Source organism: Antechinus flavipes, chromosome 2 (assembly GCF_016432865.1).
Source record: "Antechinus flavipes isolate AdamAnt ecotype Samford, QLD, Australia chromosome 2, AdamAnt_v2, whole genome shotgun sequence".
Taxonomy (NCBI): Eukaryota; Metazoa; Chordata; class Mammalia; order Dasyuromorphia; family Dasyuridae; genus Antechinus; species Antechinus flavipes.
Genome location: NC_067399.1, coordinates 582,925,571 through 582,952,841, shown reverse-complemented (window position 1 = coordinate 582,952,841; position 27,271 = coordinate 582,925,571). Strand labels below are relative to the sequence as shown.

At 35.2% G+C, this 27,271-nt stretch overlaps 1 protein-coding gene across 3 annotated transcripts in view; it reads right to left on the bottom strand.

The window, feature by feature from the left end:
• CFAP58 (cilia and flagella associated protein 58) overlaps nucleotides 1-27,271 on the bottom strand; it is a 118,894-nt gene that overhangs the window by 46,622 nt on the left and 45,001 nt on the right. For all 3 annotated transcript variants that reach the window (XM_051981363.1, XM_051981365.1, XM_051981364.1), the window contains exons 12-15: nucleotides 24,486-24,626; nucleotides 23,989-24,212; nucleotides 21,262-21,373; nucleotides 15,686-15,790 (exon numbers count right to left, since the gene is read on the bottom strand). In XM_051981363.1, coding sequence (XP_051837323.1) covers nucleotides 15,686-15,790; nucleotides 21,262-21,373; nucleotides 23,989-24,212; nucleotides 24,486-24,626 — 582 coding nt within the window. The remainder of the gene's footprint in view (nucleotides 1-15,685; nucleotides 15,791-21,261; nucleotides 21,374-23,988; nucleotides 24,213-24,485; nucleotides 24,627-27,271) is intronic.

The following is a 27,271-nucleotide window of genomic DNA, read 5'->3' as shown; positions in this document are numbered from 1 at the left end:
AGACTGGATTTGATCCTAGGGGGTCTAACTTTAAGAAAGATCATTTTCTCTCTTTGACTCATTCTTCCCCACCTGGAAGCTTTCAGGAATGTTTCCAAAAATGCTCATGGTACAATTTACGTATAGACTTCCTCAAATATGGTAAATAATAGAGTCCCTAACTTCTGTACAGATCCTCAGAATACTAATGTATACAGGGCATAGAACAGCCTTAATTTCACACCACATAAATCCTACCATGCAAAAGATTCCCAGTAACTCAAGAATGATGACAAAAACATAAAGAATTCAAATAGCAGCCCAATAGTTAACCCAGAAGGGAACTGAACTTGAGATTTCTATCAGAACAATACTCTGTCAGGCACAGTTATAAACAGTTCTTCCCTGGAACCCCTGGAAGCTCTTTGAGAACTGCCAAACAAGTAATTTTCATCCTGTCAGACAATGTCCCAGTAAATCATGGCTTTGTTCCCTAAGTCGTATCCTGTTTAGGAACTAAGTGGACACTCTTATTCTTTCTCTTAAGAAGCACACTGCATCAGGAAATCTTTCCCTCTCTAGAATGCTGACAGAGACTGCATCCATTCAGGGATGAAGGCTAGGTAGCAATTGAGGCAAATAATCTCCTCTTTTACCTAGTCCAAAAAAAAAAACTAAATAAGCAAATGAATGAATGAATCTGGGAGGGGAAAACTCTCAGGATTTTTGGCCAAACAGAAATAACTGATTAAACTACTTTCTAGAAAAAAGAAAGGAAAAAGCCTAGACGTCCTGAAGAGAGTCAGAGAAACTAACCAACTCACTGTAAAAGAGTGCATAAAGGTAAGATGGTTTCTCAATCAAGTCAGCCATAAAGTGGAACTCTGAGAATGAACAACAACAGTCATAAAGAGGTAACCCAACTCTTGAATTCAATCAATAAATGACCAGTAAGTCTGCTCAGTATCTATGAACAAGGGCCTTCCAAGCAATGGCTCACTCAGTCACTTTCTCAGATTGCCTAGGGAACTCTTTAAATTGATGAGTGACTCCTCTCATCAGCCTTCTTATACTTACTGAGCACCATTTACGTGTTTACAGAGATATACAAATGAATGCCATAAAGATGCTTATAATCTAAAAGAAAACTTATGCTTGTTTATCACATTTCTAGTTTACCAAGGTACACAAAAATATAAATTAGATAAATTTCAACTCTTGTCTAAACTCCTAACAAATTAAAATGATGTGAGAATCCCTCATACAAGCTGGATTTCATTTATATGTTAGTTTATCAAATAGTTTTTTCTCCCATTTTTAGTCTTTAAGAGATGACTGATCAAAGGAAAGGCTATATTGGGAAATGCAGGTAGTGCTTTAAAAGATAGCAATAAATAAATTTTAAATAAATTAAAATCTATTTAAAATTGAGGTGAAACAAAGAAGAAAATATTCAATTTAACCAATTTTCATTTTTGAATCCCCTCAACACCTTTTTTGTTTCTCTTCCAATATATATTTTATGTAAAGAACCTTCCTAATGAAATCAAAGGACTGGGCCACACTGATTCATTTAGTAGTCCATTTAGGCTGACCATTATTGTGAGAATTTGAGCTTATCTGACATTCTCTGAAAAGTTTAAACTATTTTTAACTTCAATCAACCAAAGTAAAGTATCATCTCTAATATTTTAATATTATTTAATATATTATATTAATATATAATTAATATATTAATAAATTAATATTATTTAATATTAATATTCTAATATCCATAGAATTCTGATTTTTAAAGACATCACCCCCAACTTATTTACAGAAAGGCCACTATAAAGTAAAACAAAAAAGCACATGATAATTGAGAGCATTAAGTTTACCTAAGCAAGCATGCAAGAAGGACAGCTGAGAATCTTATTCCTCTTCAATGAAGCTGAATAAAGTTTAAAGAAAGCCTAAATATGAACACATAATAAAACTAGAAATATACTCTCCTCTGAAAGATGCTGTCAAAGAAAATAATATTAATTCTATACTTCATGTTTGGGGCATTAAGCCTATTGGGAAAATTATAATTAATTAAAAATAATATAAATCTAAGAATTTCTTGGTCAAAGAGAGAGGTGGCTAAGCAGAGTCCCCTCATGCCTTGGGAGCTGTCCCAAATTTGAATATAGAAATCTGGAAGAGATCATATATCTTGAGATTTTTTTTGTCAGCATCATAGAACAATAGAGATAATCTCCTTCTAAAATTGGTGTATTCCTTTCTTGACCACTTCCCACCAAAGCAACCAGATCCTCCTTGTAATTAATATCTTAATCCTTTTGAAATCTTGAGTCATAACTTTGGTAGGGAATGCAAAGATCTCAGGTATATAAGAGGTACTTTTTGTTCTAAAGCGTGGTGACAACTTGTAATTCCTATTCCCCAGGTCCTTCATTTTTGCTCTTGACCTTTCATATATCTTCCTAAAGGGAAAATTCTGGTAAGAATTTTAGACTAGAAAAAATATTATTGCACAATATTTTCAGATGACCTAAAAAGGAAGTTTTCTATATGCTTCTGCAATGCCTAAAGGTCTAAAAAAGCACTGCCTTTCTCCTTTGAATTGGGGAAAGATTAAATGCTGAACACCCTTAAAATTGCTGTACTGTACAAACAAGACTAAGTAGGCAAACATTTATTAACTACCTACCATATGTTAAATACTGTGCTAAGCACTAAGGATACAAAATACAGTCCCTGCTCTCAAGGACTCTGCAATCAGACTATGAGGAAGACAACATGCAAATAACTGTGTACCAACAAGAGATATAGGCAGAATGAATCATGGATAGTCTCAGTCAGAAGAAAGGTACTTAAAGAAGACTGGGAAAGGGTTCTTGCAAAAGAATAAACTTCAGCTAAGACTTGAAGGAAACCAGTGATACCAAAAAGTGAAGATGAGGAGGGAGAGAGTTCCAGGCATGAGGTACAATCAGTGAAAAGACCCTATGTCAAGAGTTGGAGTATTATCTTCAAAAGATAGCAAGGAATCAAGTGTCACTGATTCATTAGATTGTATGAAGGGAAGTTAAGTGGGAAAAGATTGTAAAGGTAGAAAGAAATCCGATTATGAAGGCTTTACAAGTCAAAGAATTTTGTATTTGATCCTGAAGGTAGTGGGAAAGTATTGGATTTACTGAACTAAGGAAGTGACATAGTCAGATTTGTGCTTTAGGAAGATGGTTTGACAGCTGAGTGGACAATGGTCTAAGTGAGGAGACCAACAGAAGGCTATTTCCATAGTCTACATGTGAGGTGATAAGGAAGTGAACCAGGGTAGTAGTGTGTCAAAAAGAATGTCTATGACAGATGTGACACAGATAAAGTTAACAAGACTTGGCAACTATTTATGTATGAAAGGTATAAAAGAGTGAGGAGCTGAAGATGACAACTAGGATCTGAACTTGGGTGACCAGGAGAATGGTGGTACCCTTGTTAGCAACAGGGAAATTAAGAAGATGGGATGGATTCAATTTGGGACATGTTAAATTTATGGTATCTACAACATTATCTAATTTGAAATGCCTAATAGTAGTTGGAGATTTAAGAGCAGAGGTCAGAAGAAAAGTTAGGGTGGTACAAATAAGTCTGAGAATCCATCAGCACATGAACTATAATTGAATCCGTGGGAACTGATGAGATCACTAAACAAAATAGTATTCAGAAATAAGAGATCTCTATAATTTTTGTTAAATAATATTTTATTTTTCTCCAATTACATGTGGAAACAATTTTTTGTTGTTTTTTTCAAGTTTTGAGTTTTAAGTTCTATCCCTTCCTTCCCTCCCTCTCTGCAGTAAGCAGTTTGATATAGGTTATACATGTGCAATCATGTAAAACATTTCCATATTAGTCATTTTTGGAAGAAAAAGGAAGAAAGAAAAAAGAAAAAGAGAGAGAAAAACAAAGATAGAGAGACAAAATAGTATATTTCAGTATGTATTCAAACAGTATCAGTTTTTTCTCTAAATATGATAGCACTTTTTATCAAGAGTCCTTTGGGATTGTCTTGCATCATTGCATTGCTGAGAATAGCTAAGTCATTCACCATTCTTCATCATACAATATTGCTGTTACTGTATACAATATTCTCCTGGCTCTGCTCATTTCACTTCATATCAGTTCATTTAAGTTTTTCCAAGGTTTTCTGAAACCATCCTGTTTGTCATTTCTTATAGCATAGTGGCATTCCATCACAATCATATGCCACAACTTGTTTAGTCATTTCTCAGTTGATTGGCATCCCTTCACCTTTCAAGATCTATGATTAATGAGTATGACCTAGATGAAGATCCAGGAGACTAAGATGATCCAGTATCTTCATCCACAATAAAGAGCTAGTTTCCAAAGGAGATTTAAAAAGAGAGGTAGACAGGTGTAGGAGAGCCAAGAGAAAGAAATGTCAAGAAAATTTAAAGAGAAGGTGGTGTCAAAGAGAAAAGAGTGGTTGACAGTATAAAAGATTTCAGGGAGGTCAAAGAGGATAAGGATTGAGAAAAAGCCATTGGATTTGTCAATTAAGGATCATTGGTAACTTTGGAGACCATAATTATAACTGAATAAGGTTAGAAACAAAATTGCTGAGAGGTAAGAAAAAAATAATAAGGAAACAAAGAGGAATTGACTATAGACATATACACATATATGCAAATATAAATACATGCACATATAGTATACATATGCATATATTATATTTCTGGCATTTAGCATACTCTATCCTATATTATAGTCATTTCCCACTTATAATGTGCGGCCATACTTAATTCCTTGAAGGCAAAGACTCTTTTATGCTGAAGAGATAGCACGGAAGAATAGAAATAAGACTAGATTTGCTGTCGAAGGACCAGGGTCCAAATCTTGATTCTGTTACTTAGTACCTCTGTGGCATTGGGAAAATCACCTCATTTGTCTGGGTCTCATCTTCCTCATTTGTAAATTGAGGCGTATGTACTAAAAGACTTTTATGGCATCTTTCTTTTTTTTAATTAAAGCTTTTTAATTTTTAAAAAATATGCATGGATAATTTTTCAACATTAACCCTTGCAAAACCTTGTGTTCCAATTTCCCCCCCTTTTCCTTCCCCCTCTCCTAGATAACAAGAAGTCTAATATTTGTTAAACATGGTAAAAATATATGGTAAATATTTGGTAAAAATATATGCATACAGATTTATTAATATTGCTGCCCAAGAAAAATCAAATCAAAAAGGGTAAAAATGAGAAAGAAAATAAAATGCAAGCAAACAATAACAAAAAAAAAAAAAGAGTGAAAATGTCATGTTGTGATCTACACTCAATTCCCATAGTCCTCTCTCTGGGTGTAGATGGCTCTCTTCAACACAAGATCATTGGACCTGACTTGAATCATCTCTTTGCTGAAAAGAGCCACCTAATGGTACCTTTCAATCTCCCTAAGAGCTAAGTAGGACAAATATTAAGCACTCAAGTATTATTTTAATTGATTATGTTACACAAATCAACATGCAAGTACATATTTATCACTTTTTATAGCTACCTTTTATTTTCTACACAACTGGGTTCAATTTCTCTTTTCACCCTGGGGCCAGTTTGAGTAGAACTACAGTACTAAGAAAACTCATAGTAAAATTTTAGCAGAATGGGGGAAAAAAATTAAAACAGAAGACAGACTTCACCTCTAGAAAAAGAACCCAAAGGAAACACCATTTTAAATCCTTAATGGCAAGAATAATGAAAGGGATTTCCCCCTCTCATCTAGTGCTTTTTCTAAGCAGCAAAAACATGATCTACACCTCAAATTTTGGAACAGAACTTAAATTAACTTTTCTGTTTTTTTGTTTAACAATTTTAATTGTCTTCCTGGGGCACAAAGTCTTTCTAATACACATCATTAATGAATTCAGCACAGCTTTGGGGCCTGAGATTTGTTAGTTAACTGCTAATGGAGGAAGCATGAATTATGATGTTTGCAGTAGTCATACCACAAGAAACTGGGGCAAAATCTTGGAGCTATTTTTTTCCAAATAATAGTACAGTTGCTTAATAATGGGATAATTATTTTTAATATAGTCATATAACTGTTGGTATCTCTGCTGGATTAGTTCTTTATCTCCATTCATAGCTGACAATTTCCTTCAGGAACTTTTCTATGCTGGATTTCAGGCTTTTCATGTTTCTATTTACAGTTTAGATTTTTGCATCTTGCTATGCAATCTCCATGCTGGATCTAAAGATTCTAAGTCTTGATGCACTCCTCATTCCCTACAGCTTTTTAGGGAGTCTGCTCATACGTTCGCCTCATTCTTCTACTACTTGAAATGTTATTAGCCCTAAAATCTCAACTGCCCTCGCAAATTACAGATTACCAGGAGTCACATTGGAAACAGTAAAGAAATTCTTTGAATGCAAAGGAAAAAATTTACATTAACCTATTGTAAACTGAGCCTAAGTCAAAGTAATATGGCCATTTTGAGCATACCAAAAGTTATGAAGGTACCTTGTAAATGATCTGAAAATCATTAGATATTGTAATTTCCCCTGTATAAGCTCATATCTACTGCAGATAAATTCAAACTCTTGCCTAATTCAAGACATTTTATAGCTAGATAAAGCAGATTTTAACCTCCTCAATTATAAAATTAAATTAGAGAGAAAGTTCACCTTGGAAATGCAGGACTGAGATACTAATAAATAAGGAATTCCTTTGGTTCATTTAGCCATTTATGTATGTATGTATCTATCTATCTATGGACTGTCCCCATTCTCCAGGCCTCTAGGCACATGTGACAGGGAAAACTGAGTATGTAATGTGACAATTTCCTAAAGCAACACTAATCAGAACATAACACGGTAGTTTTATTACTTTATGAATTTTCAATATGTCACTATATATTAAACAGTCAAGTTCTCCACACAAATAACTCCCTACAATGCATATCCTTTGTTGTCACTGCTTGTTTATCACTGTCAATAACATTCTCAAGGGAAATGATCTTTCACATTTGTTCATTCTGGCCTTTTCCTTCCCAAAAAACCTAACGATGACCCATGTGGCTGACAAATCATTTAATCTATCACCACAATTTCATCTTTTAACGGTCATCTTTTAGATGGATTGTGGCATCATGCTATAATTAATAATCTAGGTTCAGGAAGTAAAGCGAGAAGCCAAGGAACTTTAAATGGTATATGAATGTTTCAAAATGAATGGATCCCAGTTCTTCTGGGACAAAGGTATTGACATTTTTTAGAGTTGGACTAACAAAACAGGTCATCAAAATGTAACTTAGTAAAGGCTAAGTATGGGACCAATGTTTGCAAGACACTGTGATTTCTACTTTATACCTCTTTTTATAATATTGTGATTTCCATAGACCTAAATATCAGAAATATAGGTTATTCAATTTTGTTTCTCACAGGTTTCCTTTTCTGGGCAGACATTTTCCACTTTAGGAGTACTTTGTAATGGAAAATTAAAGCTGAGAGACATTGGAAAAAATATATATGCATATATATGCATATATACACTTGTATTTGATCTGTTAAACATATAATATCTATAGAATATTAGATAAATTCCTACCATTTTGGCTGTCAACCTTTTCAGTATCTAACCCCAATTTGCCATTTTCATCCTGCCTCCTACATGACTACTTTTCTCTTTTCAATGCAATCTTTTTGTTTAGGTCTTCACTGGATCATCCCAATTAAAGAAAGAAATTAAGGAGAATTAGCTAAATAGGATTAAATAGATTTTAACTATTTCTTCCTTGATCCTTCATGAAACTGAATAAAGAACTTTCTAATCACCTGATTCTCTGACTCTTCTCATAAAGGAACTAGGAATTTATCTCTTGGAAACACAGAAAGTAAGACTGGAAAGAAGTATGTATATTATTCTAATGTAAGACCATTTTACATATGAAGAAACTAAAAACTGGAGAAATGACTTGTCCAAGATCAAACAGATTAGTAACAAAGCTGGTACGAGAACCAAGGTCTTCTAACTCTCAATCTAGAATTACTATACAATGGTGCTCTTATTTTACATTAACTTTTCTATAATGAGATAGCACTATTTGTTTATGGGTGTTTATAAATATCACATCATTTCTTAGAGAATATTCTCAGCTTTTATTAATTATCAAAATTGAAGGATTTTTGGGGGGAAATAATTGGAACGACAAGAAAGAGGCTAAAGCAGACATGCTTTGGATATGATCCTGACACCCAGAAAACCTTTTGTTTCTAAGGCCTATGGCCTTAGAAGCTGAAGTATTTTTTAAAGGCAATAGAAATAGACACCTGGGTTTCTGCTGAAGATAGCAAAATGAAAAGTTACAAAAGATGCTCAGCTCCCTCTTAAACACCACAACAAAAACTGAAAACAGCGCCAGATGGAATAATGATCAAGAAGACCAGAAAAACACCAGCTTAATTCCTCCATCTAGGGAAGGACTACCAGAAGTCTATGGGTGCTCAGAGGTAATTTTTTCTTTTGTTGCAGTGGGGAAAGGAGGGAGCAGAAACTCATTAAAAGCCAGTAAACAGAGCCACTCTGAACACAGAGATGCCAGGGGCCCTCAAGGGCTTGAGGCTGTGGGCTCTCTGAGAAGGACTAGGCCAGAGAATTGGTAATTAGACCAGTGTGAAGTCTCTAGGGGCTCTTTCTTCATCTCTTGAGAGTAGCAGCTGGGAACAGGTTCACCCCACAATCAATCACTAAGCAGAGAGAAGGTCAGGGCAATATTTGTCTAGGTACATTCAGAGCCAAAGCAGGGACAGGGCCAGCTCAATAATTGTTTTTTTCCAGTATTAGAAAAGTCATAAATATAATGGATTATATAGATAATGTAAAAAAAATTTAATGATTATATCAATAAATTTATGGGAAAGTCTTTGACAAAATAAAATACCCATTTATGTTTTTTAAATATTTTAAAGCATAAGAATAAATGGAACTTCCTTTAACATGGTAAATAATATCTATATGAAACCCCGAGTTAACATAACATATAATAGAGAAAAATACTAGAGATATTCCCAATAAGATCATAGGTAAAGCAAAAATGTCAGTGTCCCAATTATTACTTGATATAATTTTTGAAATGCTTTTATAATTTATAGTTATATGAAAAAAACACTTTAAATCACTACTGATTAAAGAAATACAAATTAAAACAACTTTGAGGTGCCATCTCACACCTAGCAGATTGGCTAAGATGACAGGAAAAGAAGAAGAAGATGTGGAAAAACCGGGACACTAATGCATTGCTGGTGGAGTTGTGAACTTATCTAGCCACATCTAGCAATTTGGAACTATGCCCATTCAGTTATAAAACTGTGCAGTACCCTCTAATCCAGTATTGCCACTACTGGATCCACCATATACCAAAGAGATCATAAAAAAGGAAAACAATCCACATGGGCAAGAATATTTGTTGCGGCTCTTTTGGTGATGGCAAGGAACTAGAAACTGAATGGATGCCCATCAATTGGGAATGACTAGATAAGTTGTGATATATGAATGTTATGGAATATTATTGTTCTATAATAAAAGATGAGCAGTATGATTTCAGAAAAACTTGAAAAGACTTACATGAACTATTGCTGAGTAAAGTGAGCACAATCAGGAGAACATTGTAGCCAATGTTTTTGGGGGGATCTTGTTAGATTAGGTGATAATCAATTTTGATAGACTTGTCTTGGATCATTATATTATTCAGGAAAGCTAATTCCCATTGACTTGGGATGGAAAATGCTAACTGTATCCAAAGAGAGAACTATGGAGACTTGACTATGAATCAAAGCATATATACTATTTTCACCATTTTTCATTTGCTTTTTTCTTTCTTATGATTTTTCCCTTTGGTTCTGACATTTTTTACACAACATGACTAATGCAGAAATAGGTTTAAAATGATTGTACATGTATAACCTATATCAGATTACTTGCTGTCTTGAGGAAAGGGAAGAAAGAGAAAGGAAAAAAAATAAAAAATTTGGAATTGAAAATCTTACAAAAAATGAATGCTGAAAATTATCTTTACATATCATTGAAAAAAGTAAAATATCATTAAGTGAAAATGCTATTGTAGGAATAAGACAAATAAAATTGAGGAATTAACTATAAGCAAAGAAAAAACAAAATTACTGCATTTTAAAGATGATGATATGATTTATGTAATACTATAGATTCACCTGAAAATTCATTAAAACAATTAACTCCATTAAAGTACAAAGATATAAAACAGATACACTAAAATGATCAGCTTTTCAGTATTTACCAACAAACATCCAGTGAAAAGGAATTATAATAAATGGTAAAATTCATCTAGAAGAATGGAAAGCTAAGGATCTCAAGGGAGATCATAAAAAAAATTGGGAAGGAAAGGGGCCTAGTAGTACCAAATCTAAATGCTGCACCAAGAGTCAGGAAAGTCTGAGTTCAAATATGACCTTGGACCCTAGGCAAGTCACAACTTCTATCTGATTCAGTTTCCTAATTTATAAAATAAGGATAATCATAGTACCTATCTTCCCAGATTTCTTATAAACCTAAAATGAGAGAATATTTATAAAGTGGTTTGCAAATCTTTTAATGCTATATAAATGATGATGATGATGATGATGATGATGATGATTATACTACAAAAAAGTAATTAAAATGGTATTGGTTTAAAAATAGAAAATTAATGGAATAAATTAGATAGGCAAGATCTTAAAGCAATTAAGCATAGCATCTTACTGTGTTCTAAAACTAAGAAGACCAACTACTGATGTAAGGACTAATTATGTGGTTTATTTGTTATTAGGTTTTTTTTTAATTCAGAGAAAATGGAAAGTAATTTGGAAGAAACTAAACATAGACCAATATCTCACACTATATATTGCATGAACTCCAAATGTATACATAATTAAAGGTCACATCATAAGCAAATTAAGGAAAAGGAGATAATATGGTCTTCACAGTTATGGATAAAGAGAGATTTCATAGAAAGGTGGGGGAAAGATACAGATGGTTATAAAAATTAAATTGGATAAATCTGATTACATAAAGTTGAAAAGTTTTAGCACAAAGTCAATGAAGTAGAGATATGGTGAACTAGTGGAAAAAAATTTGTAACAAATTTCTATTATCTAGTATCCAAAGTATACAGAAAAGTGATATAATTATAAAAGTATAAGAAAAATTCCCTCAATAAAAAAGATCAAACAATATGAACAAATGAAAAATATGAAAAGAAATACTAATAATCATATGAAAAATATTCACGTCACTAATAAGAGAACTTCAGATTAAAACAATTCTAAGGTTCTATCTCATACCCATCAGATTAGAAAGGAAAAAAAAAGATAGAAAGTACACTTGAAATTGTGGATTGGTCCATCCATTGTGAAGAGTAGTATGTATACCCCAAAAGTCATTAAACTTGACCCAGTGATGTCATAAACTCATAGCAGCACTTTTGATGCACCAAAGAAGTGAAAACAAAGCAGGCACTCATCCACTGGGGACACAACTAAACAAATTATGATATATTAATATAATGACATTATTGCTCTGTAGGAAATAATGAAAAAGATAGATTTAAAGAAAATTAGAAAAACTAGCATCAATTGATATAAAGTGAAGTGTATGAAGTCAGAGCATTTTAAATAGTGAATACAATAAAGGAAAAATAACTTTGAAAAACAAGAACCCTGATCAATGAAATGACTAATTACAACTTGGAAAGACTAATGATCAAATATGCTTTTTCCCACCAAATAGAAAAGAAGTGGTAAGATGCAGGCATGGAATAAGTACATGTATTTTCAGAAATGACTAATGTGTGAATTTGCTTTGTTTGACTATATTTATTAGTTACAAAGGATGATTTTTATTGAGAGGAGATAAGGGCAAAGTTGTGAGGGGAACTGGAAAGATAGTAATCATGTTTTTTCAAAAAAAAAAAAAAAAAAAAAAAAAAGGAAAAAGGAAAAGAGTGCCAAAGCATTTAAAAATACGCAGAAGAAAGCAGAAGAAAGTTTAGAAGGGGATTAAAACAATTAGGAAACGTACTGCCATGTAATATTTATATATATATATATATATAAATGTATATAGATAGATAGATCTATATATCTGCATATATGTACAGCCACACACATACACATATACATGAGTTTCATTGTTTCATATATAAACCTCTTTTCCTGTTCTTTGCATATGGAAAAAGGTCATGTTTGTTGATGTTTATTCAAATCAAACTAAAAAAGATAATTTCTATTTTTAAAAAGATTGAATCATCTGGAACTGAATTTTGGACTATGACAACAAAACACCAAGGAATCTAGAGATAGTAGGCTCTCTGGAAAAGGGAATGTTGACCAAAAACATTTAGAAAAGGAAGTCATGTTCACTGAGTTAGCCAGAATGGTTTCATTATGAACAACAGGCACTAGAATCAGTGTACTTCAGGGTTATAACAGTAAAGAGAATGCTGTAGCTATCATTATTATACCTGGACTTTAAGAAAGAATTTGACAAAGTCATCTGGGCTATCCTAGTAGGATGGATGAATTTGGAATTGGTTGAAAGACTAAAAAATAATCACTGATAATTAGAAAGTAGTCTCTAATGAAGTACCCCAAGGATCTATGCTGTTTAACAGTTCTTATAATGGACCTGATAAGATCTAGACAGCAGGCTGAAAGCTAGAAAGAATACTTACCACACCTTAACTGATTACTTACATTGGGCTGAATATAACATGATGAAATTGAATATAAGAAATAAAAATCACATACTTTGGGCTAGGAAAAAAAACCCAACTTCATAAGATAGGGAAGGTCTGACCAGACTGCAGATTATAAAAAAATGAGAGTTTTAGTAGCCTGCAATCTTAAAACAAGTCAACTGTGTAAAATTCCACTGCACCATGCTCCCTTAATATTAAACAGTGGTCAAAAGAGAAACTGCAATTTTTGTCTATATTTAGAGAAGCACAGTATCCAGCACTAAGGATCTCATAACCCTCCCATACTCTTTACTGGTCAAACTACTTCTGTAAGCCTGTGTTCAGTTCTAAAGTCCCCATTTAGAGATTGTCCATAGAAGGGCATCAAGGATCACAAAAGGCTTGGAGATCATGTTCAGAATGACTAGGGATGTTAAAATAAGAGAAAAGAAATCTTAAGCAGAACATTATAGAAACCTTTCAATTATTTATAGAAGGAATCTCATCTGGAAGAGGGGTTCATTTTTGGTGTGTTTTTTCCTTCTGTTTAGCCCCACAGAATATAACTGGAAACAATAGAGGGAAAATGCAGAAGAGAAGATTTAAGCTTCCTAGAAATTATATATAAAGTGGAATGGAAGTCCCAGGAGGTTTGTAGGTCACCTCCCACCTCCTCTCCCCACTTCAAGGAAGTCATTAAGCAAAAGTTTTATTTCATCACTTTTATGCAATAGAGCAAAGCTCGTTAAATATGGAGTCACATAACTGAAAAAAGGGGTTGCAAAAAATTAGCAATAGTAAAAAATTTCTGAAGGCAGTGACTAAAAATTAATTCAAAATCAAATGCATGTAATGAATCCAAGGTGTTTCTGGCAGCACTTGCCCATGGTGCATACTCCAGCTTCACTGCAGCCTTGATTTTGAACACATAACAGGTACACTTTGTACTATGCATGCACAAATACTTCCAGAAACACCTTAGCTCAGATTCAAGATTGGGTTGCATAAAAATTTATCAGGAGAAAAGGGATTGCATGTGGAAAGAGTTTAAAAAGCCCTATTATAGAGGGGATTCTTGTTTGGATACAAGTTTGGATACAAGTTGGACTAACTGGTACATGAGGTCCTTTCCAATTATAAGATACTGTGGTTCTACTTTTCAGCAGAAAAGGAACAAAGAATCATCAGAACAGCTTCAGAAATGGAAGTGTCTTCGTTTACTTGGGCAAGAGATTCTATCCATTCTTTTTAGTCCCTTATTAAAGCACTTTCCATCAGTACTAAAGCACCTTTCTCAAACCCTGTCCTTAAACAAAGAACTTCAAATATCCAGTTACCTTAATATATTCATAATACCTTAACTCACACACATACACATACACACAAAGATAAAAGCATCAGAATTAAAAGTATATCTAAGTCTTCTGTAAGTTCTAGACCATTGCAAAGACCGACATTAATAACAAAACATAAAGACATTAAAACATGAATTCTCCTTTAAACATGAAAACCCCTTAAAGGCTCACCCATTACCCTCTAGATGAATCTAACCAATCACCATGAAGGAAGTTATTATTTCAGTTGAGCACAGCTTGTCCTCCCACTATACAAGCAGCAAGAGGGGGAAGGGACCAGTTTATTTCCTTAAAATCCCTTCTCACAGAAGTAAAATATCAACCATTTTTTAAAAGGAATTTTTATACAATCTACAATTCAACCAAACACATCATTTCTAATTGCAGCATTTTCTGTTAGGTTAGATGCAGAGCATTTTTTCCTAACATTTTGATGTAACCACCAGAAGGAAAAATTTTAAATCCACTGAATCACCCAGAATTTTTTCTCTAAGAATGACACAAGTGGATTTCTGGGACGTTTAAGTCCTAGGAGACTGCACATGTCAGCTACGGAGCAGGTCAGTCTGTCTGGAGAGTAGCCTGACTTGATGAACATATTACTTGAGGACTAACTAATTGATTTGAATAAAGACTTCCAAGCTTCCATTTTTCTGAATTCTGATCTTTTCTCTGCCACTGCTAAAATGTTTTGGGAATGCGTTAGGCTATCTATAAAACTCAGAGTGGTGGTCAAGACCATGTTCCATTTCACCTCAGCCTAAGTTTACTCTCAGGCATAACTTATTTGAGAGTCCAGGTGAGGGATCAGAGATAGCAAAAGACTGATTTTCTTAATTGTCAAACCTAATGACTTTTTCTCAATCCATATCCTAAAATGGATTCTTTCTGACATTTCTGGCCTACAAATTAACACATATGGCTCTGTACAGTTATAGCAATATCTTGGTATGTCTCTTTTCCCCCAATTTCTACCAGTAGCTGTAAAAGAGATGATTCATTCCTTACTGTTGTTTTTTTTTTTTTTCACAAACACCAATACCATAGTGGAGGGAAACAGTCTCATAGGCCAAGAAGGAAAACCGGAAAGCACTTACATCATGCTGGGGAGGATTTTTTTTAATTGTGTACAGTTGACAGGCTGACTGTGGCGTTGGGGAGGGACCCACACTTGCCAAGCCAAAGACCTTGAGATAATTGCCTCCACCCCAATAATTTTTCGTTTGTTCTATCTACTCAGAAGATTGAGATCTAGGGTCAAATCAGTTAAGTTCAAGGATAGTTCGTTACCCGAATTAAAACTGCGGTGAAGACATCCCCGGCACTCCTCAGCAGATAGAGCTAGAAACCCATCTCCACAGTCCAAACAAGTGTGGCCTTTCACTTTGTTTTCCAGAATCCTCTAGCTATCAATGAGTCCGGCACAAGAGAGCACTCAGCCTGGCTGGTTCTCCAACTATGGGTCTCTGTCGCCATCTGCTGGTCACTAGCAGGCAGGCCACGCTCACCACAACAGATGTGGGCACTATGAGCATCATCTCCCAGAGAGCAGCAGGGACAGGTCCAGGCCGAGAATATCGGTAAAATCCAAGGGCAACAACCCTACCTGAAGCAGCAGTTCCTTTTCTACCACCTCTTCGGTCTTGCTGATGAGGCGTTTCTGCAGCGTGTGGATCTTCTGTATCAGTTCAAAAGTACTGGGGTCACTGGCCTGTCCAAAAGGAAGGACAAAAGAGCATTCAGCGCCATCAGTCAGCATCCCAGAAGCACAACTGCTGTTTTCAGATTCTAAGTCCCCAGACTTTAAGAGGGAGCAGGGTATCTGCCCCCACAGCTCTCGGACCAGGGCACCAGTGAGACACAGTCATAAACCTTTTCTTGGTTGGTTTTCAGTTATCAGGTTGTGAATAGAGATTCTTTTACAGGAAGATCACATATTTGGAGCTGGAAGGAACCATGGAGACCATTTGGTCCAACAGTTATGCTTTATAGGAAAAGAGATGGGGTTCAGATGTCAAGTGGCTGACAAAGCCAGCAGGACCTGAACCCTGACCTTCAGAAGCCAAGATCAGATATTAATAACAAAAGCCTCAGTGAGTCATTGGTCATAATCCCACTACTCTCTCTAGCCTCCCACATCACCCCACACCAGTTAACTTTCCCAATACCTCCTCTTCCAGGTACACACCACTGCCTAAAGCCTTAGGGTGACACCTACCTGTGGCAACAATTATTGATGCCTATAACCTACCTGAACTAATTACTCAATAACTGACATATTCATACTCTATCATTTCTCCTCCTTCTCTCTTTTCTTTGCTTCCAGCTATCATTTCAATCCCCTTCTCTATCAATCACTAGCCACTTTTTCAAACCTCCCACATTCCCACTTTAAAGCTTTATACTCTCTCTCCCTCACACCTTCACACTCCTTCCTCTATGCTCTCTGGAGTGCCTGCTCCAAAGACAACAAATCTGCTTTCCTCTTAAATCTTTTCCTTTCTCACTCTTTCCATCTTTTTGTGCTCACTGAGACCTGGCTCCCTCCTGACAACATAATAGCTTCTCTGGCCATCTATCCCTATCACCACTAGTCACTGGCTACAGCAGGGGAATCAGAATACTCCCTTCTTCCTCTTGCTAAACTCCTTTGCTACTACTTTCACAGAATAACCTTTTTTCCTTAGAGATTCATTTAATCCCTATTTATCGCTCAACCAAGATTCTGATAGTTGTTACCTATTGACAATCAGGACACACTTACCCTCCATTCTCTTTTTTTTTTTTTACCCTCCATTCTCAATGAGTTCAGTGCCAGTTTCATAGTCTCTTCCACAATCCCAGCTATTAATTTATTACATTTTATTATGTTATCCAACTCTACATTATCCCTTTTTCATGATTCCTTTGTACTTTTATTCAAACAATAATTTGGCCCTATCAAGCCTTAGGCATAGATTAACCCCACTATCTATTGCTTTTACTGGAGGAAAATCACAAAATTATACTCAGTGGGGTCCACTACAAATTTATGTGATATAACCTCAACAGGTCCCTCACTACAGCAAGACAACCTTTTACGCTACCCTGAGTCAATATCTCACTTACTACAGTAGTTTTTCAAATATTTTCATCCTTCCTCAAACTTCCCACTGTTCCCTCTCCTCCAGCCCTCTCATTTGAGTACTTTGCCTCATATTCACCAAGAGTTCCTTCTTATCCTCTCCTTCTCACATCATCATTTAGATATCTTCTACTACTACCTCTTTCACCTGTTTCATGAAAAGGGGTAGTCTCGTTTACCAAAACAGCATTTTTCATGCACAAATGATGACATTGCCTCCATTCTTCTCTAGCTGATTGGCCCTTATATTATCCCTACTTTCCCACATCTTCAGTTTCTCTCCACCTAGTGATAGTTTTTCTACTTATGTATAAACCCACTCATGTCTCCCCATCCTCCCAGAAACCCTTACTTGCTCTATCCATCCCTACTAATTATCACCCCATATTTTTCTTCCCTTTTGTGGCTAAATTCTTTGAAAAAACTTGTCTACAATTAATACCTCCAATTGCTCTCTTAACTTTCTAAAAGTCCCATTTCTGAACTTATAGTCTTCAGCTGAGAATTCTCTCTCCTAATTCATCAGTGATTTCTTCATTGCCAAACCTAATGACCTTTTCTTAAAGCCTTATCCTTGACCTCTTGACATGTCCACTTCTTATCTTTGATCTTCTCTTCTCCATAGGTTTTCCTGATACTACCTTCTCTTGGTTCTTTTCCTATATACAAATATACCTGTTTCTTTTATATATCTTCATCCAGGCCTCTCACCACAAGGATCTCTCAAGGTATTGTCCTAGAATCTTTTCTCTTTTCCCTATAGACTCTTCTATTTAATGATTGTATCAGTTTCCTTAAATTCAATCATCTCTAAGCTGAAGGATCCTCAAATCTCCAAACTTGACCTGTCTCCTAACCTCCAGTCTCACAAATCCAACTGCCTATTAGAGATCTCCAACTATTCCATACATATGTCCAAAACTGAATTCACTATTTTCTCTTTGTCCCAACCTTCCTGTTACTCTTGAGGGCACCACCATGCTCCCAGTTACCCAAACTCACAAGTCAGGAGTCTCTCTCCTCCCTTCATAGAAAATCAAAGCCAAGTCCTGTCACCTGCTACTGTGTCACATTTCTCAGACATGCAGTTCTCTCCTCTGACACTATAACTACCCTATCACCTTGCACCTGAACTACTGCAAAAGCCTGCTGGGTGATCTACCTCAAGTCTCTCCCTACCCCCATCCACCCTTTACTCAGCTATCAAATTGATCTTCCTAAGAGGTAGATCTGACCATGTCATCTCCCAATCAATGAACTTCACTGACTGCCTATCACCTTTCTAGGATTAAATATAAAATCCTCTGTTTGGCATTCAAAGCCTTTCATGCCTTGGCCCTTTCCTGCCTTTCTGGTGGCCTTATACTTAGTTCACTCCATATAATCTGCAGACTAATGATACTGCTCTTTGCTGTTTATCACATATAATATTCCATCTCCAAACTTGGTGCACTTTCACTGAATGTTCTTCCTCCTCATCTCTGTCTCCCGATTAGACTAGCTTCCTTTAAGTCTCAGCTAAAATCCCACCTTCTGCAAGAAGCCTTTCCTAGTCCTCCTCATTCCCTGAGTGTAGCCCCAGTTTATCCTACTTAAATTTTATTTGTACATTTGTCTCCTTCACTAGATAGTGGCTCTTTGGAAATAAGTACTATTTTTTGTCTTTATTTGTATCCTCAGTAGTTATTATTATACTTGCAATATAATAAGCACTTAATAAGGTTTTTGGTGACCTTATTAACATTTATGTGACACTAAGGTTTCCAAATACTTTACACATATTATTTCATTTGATCCTCATATGAAGTAGAGGGTCTCATTATCCTCATCTTGTAGATGAGAAAATCGAAAGAGAAAGACAGAAAGACAGAGACAGAGACAGAGAGACAGAGACAGAGACAGACAGACAGAGAGACTTGTTAAATGATTTCCTAGGGTCAGAGTCAAGAAGTATCTGGGCATGATCCTAATTCATATCTTCCTGACCTCAAATGCTGTACTTTATTAAACCAAGATGCCTCTTTCCTAGGGAAGGTTAAAAGTCAATTTTACATCTACTAGTATCAATCTTGATCTTGTCAAAAACACTTTAAAAACTTTCAGGGGTTCCTCGAAAGGAAAAATAGGTTAGTCATATAAACTATCAATAAATCAACAAGTATTTATTAAAGATCTACTCTGTGATAGGCACTGGGGATAGTGAAATTCTATCCCTATTCTCAATGAGTCAAATACTACTAGAACTCATAATTCTTATGGTACAATTACAGTAGGTACTTATGATAAGGAAAGAACCCAAGGTGCCCAAGGAAGAGCTGATGAAAACATCCTTATCTCTAGAGATAAGGGCTGGAACTAGATAGATTCTCTCTGTGATCCATGCTTCCCTTTGAACTTTGCTATGCTAGTGTATGGAACCTCATCTTAACACCAGAAAGAATCATAAAGGCATGGGCAGATGGGATCATGGAAAGCTATCCCCAAAAGGGAGCTAACGTTTTGCAAATCCTTTATCTAGAGCACACTAGGAGTAGGATGGATTTCTGCTAAGTGTATTTCTAATAATCGGTACCTGCCTGTAACCACAACATTTAGTCCTAATGTAAGCTCATGACACAGAAGGCTGACCTTCCAATAACTATCTATTCTCAATCTAAACTCATGGCACAGAAATAAAAATTAGTAATTATTCTCTGGACTTTCAATTGACCTGATGTGACAATTTAATGAAGCCCTCTCAAAAAAAAAATCTATCTAAATATTTTCAAAATCTTTTCAAAGCTTCCATTTTCTCTTTTGTTGAGACACACTGACATGGAATTACACTTTGTAGAAGCATGCACAGAAACACAAGGAATGAACAATCTTGTCAGTAAATGAATTCACAGTTTCCAAGTACATGTCTTCAGGAGCATCCAGATTGTCACTCATTTGGTAAAACAGCTAAGCCACTCTAAGAATTTGATTAGGGATGAATGAGTTTTGGGGGAAGGGATAAAAAAATTTAAGAAGAAATTTCAGTTGGCTCTGACTTTATTTAACAGATATCCAACAGAGCCAACTGATATTCATGTATTTGGACTACATTTGGCAGTGTCTCTTGGCAGACCTAAATGTTGTTAAAATTCAGGCCTCCTATTTACGTAACAATTTATTAAACATTACCCTTAATACTTTCTTTATTAAATTTTTTTTTAGAAAACAAATTACTTCCTGAAATCTATTTGGCTAATTTCTCCCATTATTTCCATTTTCCTTGCATCAAAATATTCATATTCTTTTAACTCTTGAGTTGTTCAGTTACTCTCAGGCACCTTTCTTACATGTGCATTGGGTGAAACTACTAAAGGGGCACCCACCATCTTCTTGAATAGACATAGCCTGCCTCTCAATTTCATCTGTATGTTTTTCTTGATTTAATATAATATCTGTGGTGGTGCTTTGATGGTAATCATGAAAATCAGGAAGACATAAAATTAAAATAAAATTGTTTTATGTTATCTACTAATGGTATTTGAAAAATCTTAAAGAGAAGGGCCTTAGTTAATAACAAAATACTGTTTTTTGCATTTGTACTAGTACTTGGCACACTGTAAGCATTGAATGAACATTTTATCTATCTATTAGTCCTTGACAAAGTGAGGGAGGACACTAATTCAAGAGATGTCTGCATCTACAAGAAAGAAAAGGATGCAAAGCCCAAATGAAAGCTAGTGAAGATGCTACTGGCTAGTACAATCATAAAGTGGTAGCCAGAACAAAAGTTAACTGGCAGGAAACAACCTAAACAATGACAATAGAGTAGTAGGTGATGTCTTGAGTTGAACATCTTTGTAAGCCTCCAAGTAGGCAATTTTGCCAGAGACTTCTTAAACAAAACCTGATTGAACCATCTGGCTGTTCCAGAGCCCAATTTAAATTTCACTCACCCTTCTTCTATTATGACAATTTACATAGTATTAAACAAAGCCATGTTTCATGTTGTGCTCTAGGTTAGAAAATGTGTGTGGGGTAGAGGAACAGAGTTGGAAATGGAATAATGCTCTGCCAGATGTTACCTCCAGTCTTCTCCATCTGTGTATATTCATGGGGTTCTCCAGTTCCTCCTCCAGGGCTCGGCAGCGGGTCCTTTCCTTTAAGAATTCTCTTTGCATGTGAAAAAGCTCCTGCCTGAAAAGACAAAGTCTCTTCAATCAAGAAAGTGGTAGCAATTTGAGTATTACATCACCACAATGTTCGATGTAAGAAATCTCAGAAGAAAACTTGGATTTAAGAAAGACTTTTAAGATCCAGATATACCTATTAGCTATCAGAGTAACCCAATTTCATCACTTGGTTTAACAATTTTGTGATTTATGGGAAAAAACTCAGAAGCAAATGAGCTGTTATAACTCTAATTTGAGAGTTCATGACAACACCTGTACCCAATGGAGTATTTTCAATTCAAGGCATCTGGCTTCCTGGTACTAAGCTCCAATGATGAGGAATCAAAGGATCAGACATTGAGGCAAAAGGAATTTCAGGGGTCAACTAATCAAACCCTCTTACTTTTCAGATGAGCAAATTGTAGCCTAAGGAAATTGACTGACTTACCCCTGGTCACATAGGTAGCATCAAATGTAGGGTTTGAGCCTTCAGCCTCTAATTCCAAAATTCTTTGCACTGCAGCCCCAAAAAACCTATCCAACTCTAAATTAGTTTTCTCCAGGAAAGTGCTATCTTTCCCAATATCTTCTTAATGGAAGCAATATACTTGTGGATTTTTGTTGTTGTTGTTTTCAATTTGTTTTTCAAAACTAAATCCTAGGCAACTCAAAAAGATGCTTAAAAACAGCAAGAATAATCCCTAACAAGTCTGGTTCTAATACTCACCTAAAAGCTACGTAGAAATTGTTAATTAATGGATCTGATTAATCCCAATTTGAATCACAGAATTTTAATAGTCAAATGAGGCCTTATGAGTCATTTTGCACAATTCCTTCTTATTATATATTGTGGGGAGGAGGGGCTCTCAAAAAGAAAACATGACAACTAAAACTAATTTATGATACCCAAGGACTAATATTCAGATCTTTTTTTTTTTCAACTACACTGTGATTTACTGTGGACGCTACCATAGCATTCACAGGAACCTTGAAGAATGATGGAGTATGAAGGCAAACATTGATGACAAGAAATAACAAAGACATTATCTGTGCCCTTCTACCATTGACATGCAGAAAGCTAGTATCAAGCCTTAATTCAAGCTAATAATACAACTTCCCCTCATTAGCAAGATAAATCATTAAAATTAACTGTAATATGTTCACTCAAAAGCCAGTTTAGATTTGATTGCTTAGAATTCAAAGTACATATTGAAAATGTTCCCACAATTTGCCACATTCTTAGTAAGAGTAGGAGAGTAAGGACAAAAAGTCCATTGAGGCAGACCAGAAATAATACCTGAAGAACCAGTCAAATCAGATTCTCAGTGCAGGTGACAAAAATCACATCTATAGTTGGCAGCCCTAGCGATGGGCATAAGACTTCATTAAATGTGGAATTGCTAGAATTGATCTAATGGTAAGCAACACACAATTCTTTAAAACATTTCTTGGACTTAAATGTCAAAATTGGTTTTTTAATCCAATGAATTTGGGCAATAAATTCAAAATATTCCCTTGTTTGCAACTAATGAATCTTTGGCTTTTGATTCTTCCCCAGGAATCTACAAGTAATAAAAAGAGCTACTGAAAAAGTCCAGGACCTCTTCCAGTTTTTGAAAGTGCCAGGTTATCTATGTAAACCATAGAAATGTTTTCCCAAAGAGGTAATACAATTTATATAAGGCAAAAATTTTGTAAAACATTCCATCATAACAAAAGTACTCAAAGGTAAAACAGAAGTGGGATAGAGTAGAAACAGAGTCTCTGAGATAGAGTCTCAAGAATCGTGGGTGGTGCAGTGGATAGAGAGGTGGACCTAGACTTTAAGAGGACTTCAGTTCAAATCTAATCTCAGACACTTATTAGTTGAATGACCCAAGTCATTTAATTTTGTTTGCCTCAACTTCTTCATCTATAAAAGGTGCTAGAAAAGGAAATGGCAAACCATTGTAAGAACTTTGCCAAGGAAACTCCAAAAGAGGTCACAGTAAAATGACTCAACAAAATCAGCAACAACAAACCTAAGGAAACATTGTTTTCTACTTTTTTCTATTTTTTTCCTTTTTTTGCAACAATGAAATATGAAAATATTTTTGCACGATTTCCCATTGCCTTCTCAATGGTTGGGGGAGGGACTGAGAGAATTTGGAACTCAATTTTTTAAAATGGATGTTGCAAATAAAGAAACATTGCTTTCAATGATACTAGGATTATATTTTTCTTCTCTTTCAATTCTATATATAAACCCACAAAAAGAAAATAAAGGTTAGTATGGGACATTATTTACATAACATTTTATCCAGCATGTAGAATAGTGGAAAGAACATTAGTGTCAAAAAATCTAGGAGTTTTACTATTGCCTCATGATTTACAAAAGCTAAGTGACCTAGAATCTCTCTTTCAGACACCATTTCCTCCTCTATAAAATGGGATGTTGGGGGCAGAGCTAAATTAGGTAATTTCCAAGGTCCTTCCTGTTTCAAGGATATTCTATAACATTTTATGATATCCTGGGTTTCTTTCTTATAACTTAGTAAATATATGTCTGGATAAGTGAAAGTAAAAACCAATTGTTTCAATTGTTCACAATATGGTAATATATCCATGACTGCTAAGGAACTATGTTTGGGGTATCTCAACCTGAGTTCTTCCACATTTGCCACACTTTTGGCAAGAATGCCCTTTTCCCTTCGCAGTTTCTTGATCTCCAGTTTGAGAATGCGCATGTCTTCTATTCTCTGGTTGTACTGATTTTCTCCTTTGTTCAGTACAGACTGCTGGATTTTGATCTTCTCATAGAGCAAAGCAAGCTCATCATTCCGCCTCACCAGCTGAGATCCCAAAATATCTCGCTCACTTATGACCTAGAAAAGGGAGAAACATAGTACCATGAACAATGTTAGTAACTGGAAAGAAATGCCAGTTTTAATAAGACATTAGAGTCATCAAGCAAGTAAGAAAGCATTTGATGAAGTGTCTCCTTCCTCTTCAATAAGCACTGCATATAGTATATTTCATATGAGACAAATGAAAGATATGCAGATGGAACTATCTTTCCATAGAGATGAAAAATTTAGAGAGAAAGAGTGACTATGTTGACTCAAACACCTTTATTTCTTGATGAATAGTCTTCCCACCTGCTCCAGCTCCTTCTTCTGCCTCAATCTCTCAGCATCAGCCTCAGTGATTATTCTCAGGAGTTTTCTCTCCTCGGCTTCTTGTTTTTCAATAAAGTGTTTGGTCTCAAGGGCTTGTTGTCTCAGTTTCTGCAGTTCAGCCTGACAAGAACAAAAGACCCAGATAAATTTTGCTTAGTAAGCACCCAAAGTATGAATTGAAGACCAAGATTTAGATGCATCATTGAGCTTCACAAACATTTCTAGGTTGGTCCATTCAACATGGCTCTAATCATTCACATGAGCAAAGACAAAACTGAAAGAACATAAACCCAGCACAAAAACACAGATAAGGTAGTGTAGTAATGCACATTACAGTTAACATGTTTATTCTGTGAATTGTGCCCAGGAGGAATTTCTAACATTTTGCCATATATGTGGAGTGGTCTCCCTTCATATTCAGCAGCATTTTACAGCATTACAACTAACTACCAAGGGAATTTACATAAAATATATATAAAGAATCATGCTGAGGACATAGTGAATTATAAAATTAACATATTGGTCTTTTCCTTTTGTAAGTTGACTTTGGGGGCCACTTGGTATATAAACAAATATTCAACCAAAGGTCTAATAAAATCAACTATGTATAAGGCACCATGAGAACTGGGGGGAGGGGGAAGGAATACTGCTCTTAATGCACATGCAATTTAATTGAGGAAATAAAACATACCCCATTTTACGACATATACACGCTTGCAACAAAAATACTCTTGTACTTACTATGTGTGAAGCACCATGCTAAAAACTGAAGCGGATAAAAAGATAAGTAAGACATAGCCTCTGTTTTCAGGAAACTTACAATCAAAGCAGAGATGATTAGATATGTGCATATATGAAAAGTTAACATAAAATGCAGCATCTGATAAGTAAAAATTGAATGACAAAGTAAATACCATCTAAACATAAGGAAAGGTCACAAGGGTTAGATATTAGTAATAATTTCACAAAGGAGATGAAATAAGGACTAGATTTGTAATAATTAGCAAAGTGCAGGTGAGAGGCCTGTTCTAAGCATAAAAGTGGAATTGCAATTAGCTTAGTAAAATAATTACATGAATAATATTCCCATATATTTTTAATCTGTCTTCCCCATGTCAATCTAATATCACCCAAAAGAATAGCATGGCAATGAGGGGTTCTTAGGAAAGAGTAAAAAGATCAGTAAATATTCCAAATCAAAATCTTAGCTTTAATGCCTGATAACAAGGCATGAGCTCATCTTAGAATTACAGGAGATTCTGAAAACTGAGGTTAAGATGTCAAAACAAAAAAGTGTTACATGATGAAATCGGGAGATCCAGAGAAACAGTGGTAGTCATTTTTTCAAGGACAATTTTAGAGAAGTTCCCCAGACACATTTTAGAAAGGTATGCTATAAGTCCTAGAGGCTCATCTCTACCTAGATTCTACCTGTTAAACAGAAGGGTCACAAAGGTCACAAATTTCATATCTCAAACTTATTCAAACAGAAGATAATCCAGATATATCTTTATAAACTAAATGCAATCAAAAACCATGAAAATAAAGCAAAACAAGATATTCTGTTTGTTCATTCATGAAATATACTTTGGTCTAGAGACAAACAAAAAGAAATGTTTCATAGGCAATCTAAGTTTTATTTCTGCAAAGGAAAAGGAAAAGGGTGGAGGATCAACATTTCAATTTTCACAATCACATCATATGACAGAGACTACAGCAATAAAATACCTGCTCAATTCATGTTTTTTTTAATAAAATTTTATTTTCCCAAATGTGTAACATTTACTTCCATTTTATTAAGTATCAAGAGCTGATCTGAATCCATCAAGAGTACAAAATGTAAGCCCTATTATATTAAAATGCAATCAATAGCATGTAAAAGTATCTGTCCAAAAATGTAAAACTGTTCATGCATTTGGTACTGCTACATAATTATTTTTTATAATATATCACAATTCTGAATGGTCTCCTTATATTATAGATATATAAGCTGTAAATAAGTATGGCATTAGATATTGGCAGCAAACAAAAAATCTTGGGTGTTACGCATTTAGTAGTTATAAATCTGTATTATTGTGTACAGTTAACTGTTTCTAGTTCACCCCCAAAATCCATCCAACTGAAGTCATTTTCTAAGAGATGTTTGTAGTTCTTAACATCTGCTGGGATGATTCCAGCATGCAATAACCAAGAGCTGTTGAAACACAGTAGCTTCTTCATTGTCTCTGCACTTGAATATTTCCATCTTTAGAGATAAATCAGACACCTTAAGAAAACTATTCACAAGACTCTTCTTTTCATACTACAGGAGCCTATCAATTATTCTATGTTTTACCAAAACTGACTGCTTCTTTCTCAGCAGAGCAAACAGGACTAATTGAGCTTTCTTGCTACAGAATAATTAGGTTCTCTTCTGCTATTGCTCCCCAAGCCATGAAATGAGACAGAGTGGATTAGCTTAAAGGATACTGTGCCCTAAAGACTGAGACTAATGTGATACTTGCTTCTGAACAGATAATACTTGCTGCTGAATTATTCACCAAAAATCAAAGAACTGTCAAAGTGATGCAGGATTATTTGGAGGTGACTAGACAGAATCAGGGACTGGTTAGGACTGAAAGGCATATATTCCAAATCAGATGGTTCCTTCACTGCTGATGAAATAAGTCTGGGATATATAAGCCCAAATTCATCAACTTTGCTAAAATCTATTGACATCCTGTCATAACCATAATGTGCTGATGATTCTCAGAACCACAAGGAGT